This window comes from Ascaphus truei, chromosome 2 (assembly GCF_040206685.1).
Source record: "Ascaphus truei isolate aAscTru1 chromosome 2, aAscTru1.hap1, whole genome shotgun sequence".
NCBI classification, from domain to species: Eukaryota; Metazoa; Chordata; class Amphibia; order Anura; family Ascaphidae; genus Ascaphus; species Ascaphus truei.
Window position 1 is genome coordinate 311,845,228 of NC_134484.1, and position 9,002 is coordinate 311,854,229.

Consider the following 9,002-nt stretch of genomic DNA (forward strand, 5'->3'; position numbering starts at 1 on the left):
TCTGTATGTATATATATACAGTATATATATACAGTTGCATGATGAAGCCGCAGTACAAATTCATGGGTGAAGGGTGGGTATCGTGCCTGTGTGGCTTAACCCCTTAATTACCTTTGCGGTTATTATCCGATAAGGTGTTTAAGGGGTTAATTGATATCTGAATGTAATTGCAATGTATTGGCTTTGTATTTGCTATGTATGTTGTGGACAAGACAAGGATTTTGCTGGCAACGGACACTTCGTATTGATGAGGTCAGTAGTACTTTATTTATTTGTATATGCTAGTTAATGTTTTTAATAATGGGCAATTAATCTATTATCCATATCTGGATAATAGTTATTTTGCACATTATTGTACTGTAGGTGTTGGGGGGGAGGGTGTATGTATTGAATGTATTGGCCAGGTTTATTTTTTTTACATTCAGGGTTACTTCCGTGGTTTTGCGTGGGACCTCTGGAGACCACCCGCGGGGAATCCTCGGGTATCCTAAAGGGTAGCAGGCTGGTGGTTCCACGGGTGACACATGCGGGGATGATGATGTGTGGTCCCACTTCTGTGGGGGCACCGCGGACCCGTAGTCTGCGGGCATGACGATGTGTGGTCCCACTTCTGTGGGGGCACCTCCGAGCCGTAGGTGCGGGGATGATGATGTGTGGTCCCACTTCTGTGGGGGCACCGCGGACCCGTAGTGAGCACCCGTGAGTTCCCCAGACCCCCATGGGAACCACCCGAGGCCCCGCAGACACCTGTGGGTTTGACCCGGGGCTCCCAGACATCCTTGGGCCTACCGTGTGGACCCAATTGAGGCTCACGGTGACCCAAGGAGACCACCTGGGCGCCATGGTGCTGGCAGGATCCACCAGCAGGCCTCCAGAACCTGTGGAATGCTGCTGGTAAACTGTAGGTCTGTCCAGGTGCCCTGCCAGCCCACCGGGGACTAGCGTGGGGCTACGTTATGGACCCTGAATGTAAAAGAATAAATCTTGTATTTATGGGGGGGGGGCACAGGGGGTGGGTAATGTATTTAATAAATAGAATGCTGTTTATTGTGGGTGATTGTACTGTTTTTATTGTGGGTACTGGGGTGGGGGTGGGGTGTTTCCCCAACGGTATGTGGGTAGGCCTCCCTTGTGGGTAGTTAGTGGGTGAGGGTTGAGGGTGGTTAGGCCTCACGGGGTGGGGGGTTAGAGTGGGAGGGTATGTACAGTAGGCGTCCCGAGTGGTGGGTGAGGGCGGGTTAACCCCTTCATGACTGTAGCGGTTAATAACCGCTATGGTGATTAAGGGGTTAGGGGACATTACTTTGAAAGTGTTATTTTTTTTCTCTGTTTTACTGTACAGCAGCGGAGGTTGCCATGGGTAGTGGGTAGTGTATTGAATGTATTTATTGGTTATTATGCCTTAACCCCTTCATTACCTTAGCGGCTATACACTATGCTAATGAAGCCTCGTTTCTGAACTTTTAATAATATTGTGCAGGAGCAGGGGGTCCCCTGAGATTAGATTTCTGTCTCAGGGAACCCCCTGCTCACTCTACAATATTATTAAAAAGACAGAAATGCTGCTTCTTTACCATAGCGCATAGCCGCTAAGCTAAAGAATGATTCTTTAATGATGTGTGTGTTTTATTCACAGTGTAGATGTTCTCCGGAGCTGAAGCGCACAGGTTTCAGGTCTGGGGACCCCGTGCCCCCCGAGATACAGGCCCCTTTAGGGGGTGCCGGTATCCCTCTGCTCTGCTTGGTTTACAGGCCGCGGTCACGTGATCGGGGCTTTTAACGCAGAGCTGGATACCGGCACCCCCTAAAGGGGCCTGTATCTCGGGGGGCACGGGGTCCCCAGACCTAAAACCTGTGCGGTTCAGCTCCAGAGACCCCCTGCACATCTACACTATCAATAAAAATGTATTTCAAATGTATTTATTTGTATTTATTTATTTATTGCGGGGATGCTGTGTGTGATTATTTTTTATTGTGTTTAGCGGGGGTGGGTGACGGGGTTTATAAATGTGAGTTTATAAATAAAATAAAGAATATTATTTATAGGGGCCTTAGAACAGAAGTTCCCACGCCAATTGCGCGCTCATTGCTCTTTTGTTACAATGTTGCTGGTCTTGCGGGTTTGCAGTCTGGCAGCAAAAAGCAGTTTGTAGTACTGTGTGTGAGATAAAGTAACCAGTTCTTTTATTGCTGAAGTCGCCACTAAAAACTTTTATTTACAAATACAGTACAAAAACCGTGCAACACACAACAACATACAGTATCCTTTGTTTAAGTACAGCAGGTACTATAGGGTAAAACATGTACTGTACAGTACAGCACAACATTACAGTATGGTCTCACTGAAAGTCCTCCCCATTGTCCAGCCATGGCCGATGCCTTGCATGGCGCAAAACGCCATTAATGCAGTCTCTAACGCCTCTCATTACAGGATCTGTAACAGGGTAATAGCGCTGCATTTCTTCCACAATCTTTTTCCTTAAATTGGCAGGAAGGGCATTTTTTTGGCGATTCCCATCATAGTTCACTTTGAACACCCACTCGCAGTACAATGTGTAGTGAACATGGTGTTTAAATATGATCAAGGCATACTTGTGTGGTATACCAGCACTCCTCACCCTATACTTCTCCCTCAGCGCCGGTGTCAGATCGCACAGGGAGATGTCGGGCACTGTTTGTATGCGAGCGGGTGTAGGAAGTCTTTTGGGAGCGGGTGTACTTGAGGCGATGGGCAATGGTAGGGTGTCTGGGAGGAAGCTTTCCTCCGGTAGTGGTCGCCGGGTTGTCTCCTGGCGTGGTCTAGATGGGTTTGTCATGTCCTCCTCAATAGCATAGTACACTGTATCTTCTGGTGGAGAGGGTGTGCTTGGTGATGGAAGGGGGTCGAAGGTACCATGCATCACATCCATGTCACCCCCCTGCTCCAGCGTCGGGGAAACAGGGGCATTAACACCGAGCAAATAATGTATGCCCGCTATGTCTGCCTCTATCTTGTCCATCCGTTGATCCATACGTTGCTCCATATGTAGCATCCGTTGATCCAGCCGTTGCTCCATATGTAGCACCGACTCCAGAAGCAGATCTAGCTTTGCCAGCACACTAGAATTCCCGGGGAGATCCACACTTAGCCCATTCAGGATCCGGTCCAACGAGCTGCTTGTGCATGGCATCTGGAGATCTGGGGGGATGGGTGCAACGGAGGATGAGATGGGGGTTCCCTGGAGAGAAGCGGCATCGATGGAGAGTGGAAGAGGTGACCTGGGGATGCCCGGTACAGGAGAAGCTGCAGCGTGGTGGAAGAGGGATGGAGAAGGTGACCGCTGGATTTCCGGGAGAGAAGCAGAGTCGTCCAAGAGCAAAGGAGACAGTGACCCGTTGATTTCAGAGGCAGCAGCATCTTCAGATGGAACCGGAGAAGATGGGGGTGGAGAAGCCGGGCTGAAGATTTCCGGGACAGCTACAGCAGAGTCGTCGAAGCATATGGGAGCAAGTGGTCTGCGGATTCGGTGAGTTGGCTGCCATGCGTCTTGCGTACCGAGCACAGTACCGTATTTCTTCTTCACATAATAAGGCTGACGTGTTTTAAAAGCCTTAGCCTTTGGGGTCAGCAGAAGGTTTTCTTTGTTGGCCTTAGCCTGTCGCTTTGCCTTTGGCTTGGGAACGGTAACTGCCTTTCTCTTTTTCAGTGTGGCAGGCACAGCAGAGGTGAGATGATTCTTTCGTCCATAGTACCGGGGCTGCTCCATGTAAGCGGGAGACACAATGCAGTATCTGGACAATGGCTCAGATAAAGATCAGCAAGTGGTGGGCTATGCAACGTGTACAACCTTTTATGCATGGTGGCCAGGTACAGGTGTTGAAAGTGGGTGGTCTGTTATGTGAGTCATTAACATATAAATACACCATCCATTTTGTGGATTCACTGCACATTGAATACACATCGACTAAACATCGAATACACATTCTTGTGTTTGTATTTCTTTCTACTCGCAGCAATGCCTGTTAAGAAGATTTCAAAGGATCTCAGCATGAGAATGAAGGAGATGTACACGAGCGGACAACGAATTGCAGATATCCAGCGCTGGTTAACTGCTTCTGGCCTCGTTGTGCCATCAAGCACTGTGTGCTATCATGCACAAGGAAAAAACAGAGACCGCAAAAAGGCACCAAGGGTAACAAATGCGTAAGTACTGTATACTGTATTTATAAAACTTAACCAAAAAAAATATAGAAAACTGTAGTGTACATCTACAGTATACCGTATTTATATAGTATATTTATTATATTACAACAGTATATACTGTAGTGTACTCTATGTGTGGTCAATTTATATTTTTTGTGCAGCAGTATACACTTTTGGTATATTGCAATTCATCTTACAACGGAATATACAGTATATGATGTGTATTTATTATGATATAACAACAGTATACCGTATTTATATAGTATATTTATTATATTACAACAGTATATACTGTAGTGTACTGTACAGTATGTGTGGTCAATTTATATTTTTTGTGCAGCAGTATACACTTTTGGTATATTGCAATTCATCTTACAACGGAATATACAGTATATGATGTGTATTTATTATGATATAACAACAGTATACCGTATTTATATAGTATATTTATTATATTACAACAGTATATACTGTAGTGTACTGTATGTGTGGTCAATTTATATTTTTTGTGCAGCAGTATACACTTTTGGTATATTGCAATTCATCTTACAACGAAATATACAGTATATGATGTGTATTTATTATGATATAACAACAGTATACCGTATTTATATAGTATATTTATTATATTACAACAGTACTGTATACTGTATATTTTGTCTATTTATATTTATAGTACAGCAGTATACATTTTTTGTATATTTATATTTACTGTATATTACAACATTACATGTACAGTATACAATATACATTTTATATTGCTGCATATTAATAACACAATATAATTTCTTTGCATTGTAGGGAGACTACTCTTCTGGTGGACAGAATAAGTGAGGAGAATGATGAGAGGAGCGCATTAAGGGTTAAAAACACTCTTCAGGAAAACCACAATCTGACTGTATCCGAGAGCAGCATAAAGAAGATGAGACGCAGAATTGGATGGAAATATGGACGTGTGAGGTTAGTAGTGGACAGTACAGGAGGTACTGTACTGTAAAGTAAAAATGTTGTTTTGCAAACTGTACTGCGCTGTGACGCTAACATTTTTTATTCATTGTCATTACAGAGCGTACCCCATGATACGGGACGCAAACAAAATCAAAAGAGTGCTCCAGGCCCAGGCATGGATCGACAGCGGTGAGACTTTCCAGGATTGCATCTTCACTGATGAGTCTACTGTGTCGCTGGAGAGATTTGCAAGATTTGCGTTCCACAAAAAAGGCCGCATAACTTTGAAGCCACGGCCAAAACACCCTGTGAAGCTGCATGTGTGGGGTGCCATCTCTAGGCGTGGACCGGGATGCATTGTCGTCTTTGAAGGTACAATTTCTCAAATATAATGCCGCCTAATGCACTGTACTTGACTAGTGTTGCCTTACCGTATGCACTGTACTGTACTATTGAGCACTTTTCTTTTCTTGCTATAGGAATCATGAATAAAGATTTCTTCCAAGACAACATTGTGCCCGTGATAGTGCGATACATCACACAAGACTTTCCCAATGGTCATCGCTTTTACCAGGACAATGATCCCAAGCACACCGCGTCGACGGCGCATATCCTTGAGCGCGGCATCAACTGGGTGAAGACGCCAGCGGAGTAAGTGTAGTAGACCGTGTCCCATTTATATGTTCCCCACTGTTTTTACTGTGTACTGTATCTCTTAAACTAATTGTCCTTTCTTTCCAATCACAGATCACCAGACTTCAATCCGATCGAAATGGTCTGGCATCAGCTGAAGGACCACATCCGTAAAGTGGCGAAACCCTCCAAGAAGGACGAGTTGTATACAGCCATAATGAGTTTTTGGAACGATGTACTCACCGTTGAACGATGCAATAAATATATAAACCATATTGCCACTGTGTTGCCCATTGTCATCGCGCGCAATGGACAAGCATCAGGAAAGTAGTACAGTGCTGTAGTATTGTACAGTAGGTACACTATGATACAGGTAAGTATGGCACAGATTTTAGCTTTCCCAATAGTCAGAGTTTACAGTAGTTCCAGTATACAGTACAGTAGACTAGTTTGACATACTACAGTAACTGCCTACTAACTGCTCCATTTTTTCTTTCCAGAGAAAGCTGCACCAGCCACCTACTGTACAGTAGGTCTACCATAATACAGTACGCACATACAGTACAGTACAGTAACTGAACAAAGTTTTTGTTTTCTTGTCGTTCCAGGAAAAAGGGTGCACCAGAGGGGAGGGGGGGCCTTGTGTTCGTCAAATCTGCTTGTGCAGTCAAATGTACAGTATATAAACAGCAGTAATGATGTACACAAAACCTCTCCTCTCTCAATGAACTACTGTACCGCAGACACAATGAGGATACTGTTACAGTATGAAGGGAAAAAGAACAGGATGGGTTATTTAACATTACAGTATACTGTGCAATATTTATACTGTATATTTATATATACTGTATTTTTATTCTAAAGGTATTCGAGAATGTACTCTACTAGATGAGGACCTGGTGACTTTCAACACTCTCAGACACACAGAAAGGATTATTTCACATCACTGTATATTTATCCTGTATATTTTCAGTAATTTAGAAGCAGTGGCTGTTCTGAACAGCCCAGGGCCAGATTAACAAAACAATGGCTTGGATTGGATTAGCCAGACGATTGATGCTTGGCCAGGGAGGGATTAAAAACTCTAAGGGAGGGGGTGGGTGGTGTAGCTGTAGGATTGTACTGTGTCAGTATTTCCAACGCCAGGTCACCCTAATAATTGCATGAATAAACCCCCAAAGACAAGGCCCAAATATACTAGTACAGTATACTGTACAGTACTGTAAAGTATGTATTATTGTGTGTTGATGTTTTGAATTGCTGTTAACTTGAAAAGTTTCACCATTGTATTGTACTGTATTTGTAAATAAAAGTATTTTGTGGCGACTTCAGCAATAAAAGAACTGGTTAATTTATCTCACATAAAGTACGTGAATACGACCGCAATCACCATTGTACAGTAAATGGGTGCATAGGATGGAACGACAGGTGCTAAAGGGGTATAAATATGATACTGTATTTATCAGTATTGATCAAAGAGAGTTGATCAGAAGGATTCCCCTTATAAAGTATACAGCACTCTATTGTCATTCATACAGTACAGTATACTGTAGTAAAAGGTAGACAACACATGGTCTTGCAGTACAGTATACTGTATTACTAAAAATCTGTCAGGTTGACCAGAATCACTGCGGATATCGGAAAATAATACAATTTTATTAATTCTACGTACTGTATATAAGGGGAATCCTTCTGATCAACTCTCTTTGATCAACACTGATAAATACAGTAATTTATCTCACACTCAGTACTACAAACTGCTTTTTGCTTGCAATAAACAAACAAACAGGGAAGCGCTACTGTATACTGTATGAGTTAGGATCAGGCCCAGCAGCCACTTTATGTTGAAAACCACATATGAAATGAGCATAAATTTGCATGAATAATTACACAAAAATATATAAAATAAATAGCACAAGTCTCTGACAGAGAGAAATTGTCCAGGTGGTGTGGATACAGGTTAATGCCCCTGTCTGATAGGACAGACTCGGGCAAGAATGGCCTGTGAGAGGTGAATATCCAGAATGGTAGCTGGGATGGAAAGCGCTACCAACTGTGCAGGTATTGAAGTGTGTAGAAATGGGAAGGTGCCGTAGGCATCAAATGTGGAAAGCGCTCACCCAGACTTCATACACTGCGCTTTTTGCTTGCATACTGCAAAGCCGCAAGACCAGCAACATTGTAAAAAAAGAGCAAAAAAAGAGCAATGAGCGCGAAATTGGCGTGGGAACTTCTGTTCTAGGGCCCCTAGAAATAATATTCTTTATTTTATTTATAAACTCACATTTATATATAAAGTATATATTTATTTCTCTTCATGTATTTATTTATATTTATTTATTAATTGTGGAGCTGCTGTGCGTGAGGGGCCATGGCCAGGATGGGGGGGGGGGGTAACGGTACAGTATGTGGGTAGGGGGTGAGGGTGGTTAGACCTCACAGTACATTATGCACATTGGGCCCCCCTCCTCCCCACATTTACATACTGTACACTACACGACATCAATGCAGGGAGGGTTTACCAATGCAGGGAGGGTTTACCAATGCAGGTAAGGCTTTAGGCCTTTATATCTCTCTCCCTTCAGTGTAATCTGCTTAACAGAAACATTAGGGGGGAAGGGGCTTTAGGCCTTTATATCTCTCTCCCTTCAGTGTAATCTGCTTAACAGAAACATTAGGGGGGAAGGGGCTTTAGGCCTTTATATCTCTCTCCCTTCAGTGTAATCTGCTTAACACAAACATTAGGGGGGAAAGGGTTTTTAAACAATGCTGTGTATAATGTATAAGGTTTTTTACAATTAGATAGATGTAATCCTTGGTATTGTAAGGGTTAGTTTGGTTTTAAATTGTCTTTTCTGGTTGTTACTTACAGTATACAGTATATTGATTTTGGTTTACTTGCTTGGTTAAAATACTGTAGTTAAGTTGACTTGTTTGGAAGTGTTTGTACAGTATTTACTGGTAGAGTAGCTTGCAATTATATTGTTAACATTCATTTGCAGAATGTACAGTACTGTATATGGTGCATAGATTTAATGCTATGCATCATTTACAGTATACAATGTACTGTAAATGCAATGTACTGTGTGGATTGTAATGTTATGTTTTACTGTATACTGTATGCTATTCATTAACTTCATTGCTCTACACATCTAGGGATTTCATTCCACCTTACCACCTTTCCTACACATGATTTGTGCTTTAGGCATTGGTTATATTACTGTATGCTAATGCAGAT

The 9,002-nt window shown here is 42.8% G+C and overlaps 1 protein-coding gene across 1 annotated transcript; it reads left to right on the forward strand.

The window, feature by feature from the left end:
- Positions 1-3,995: 3,995 nt before the first annotated feature.
- Positions 3,996-5,523, forward strand: LOC142488232 (uncharacterized). Its single transcript, XM_075588605.1, has 3 exons — positions 3,996-4,183; positions 4,985-5,143; positions 5,250-5,523. Exons 1-3 carry the CDS (start codon positions 3,996-3,998, stop codon positions 5,521-5,523), a joined length of 621 nt encoding a protein of 206 aa, XP_075444720.1.
- Positions 5,524-9,002: the final 3,479 nt, after the last annotated feature.

Excerpts from the sequence above, each read along its gene's own strand:
- LOC142488232 (XM_075588605.1), top strand. The coding sequence starts at position 3,996 with ATGCCTGTTAAGAAGATTTCAAAGGATCTCAGCATGAGAATGAAGGAG. Across the intron at positions 4,184-4,984 it reads GCACCAAGGGTAACAAATGC|GGAGACTACTCTTCTGGTGG; the intron begins GTAAGTACTGTA and ends TTTGCATTGTAG. Across the intron at positions 5,144-5,249 it reads TGGAAATATGGACGTGTGAG|AGCGTACCCCATGATACGGG; the intron begins GTTAGTAGTGGA and ends TTGTCATTACAG.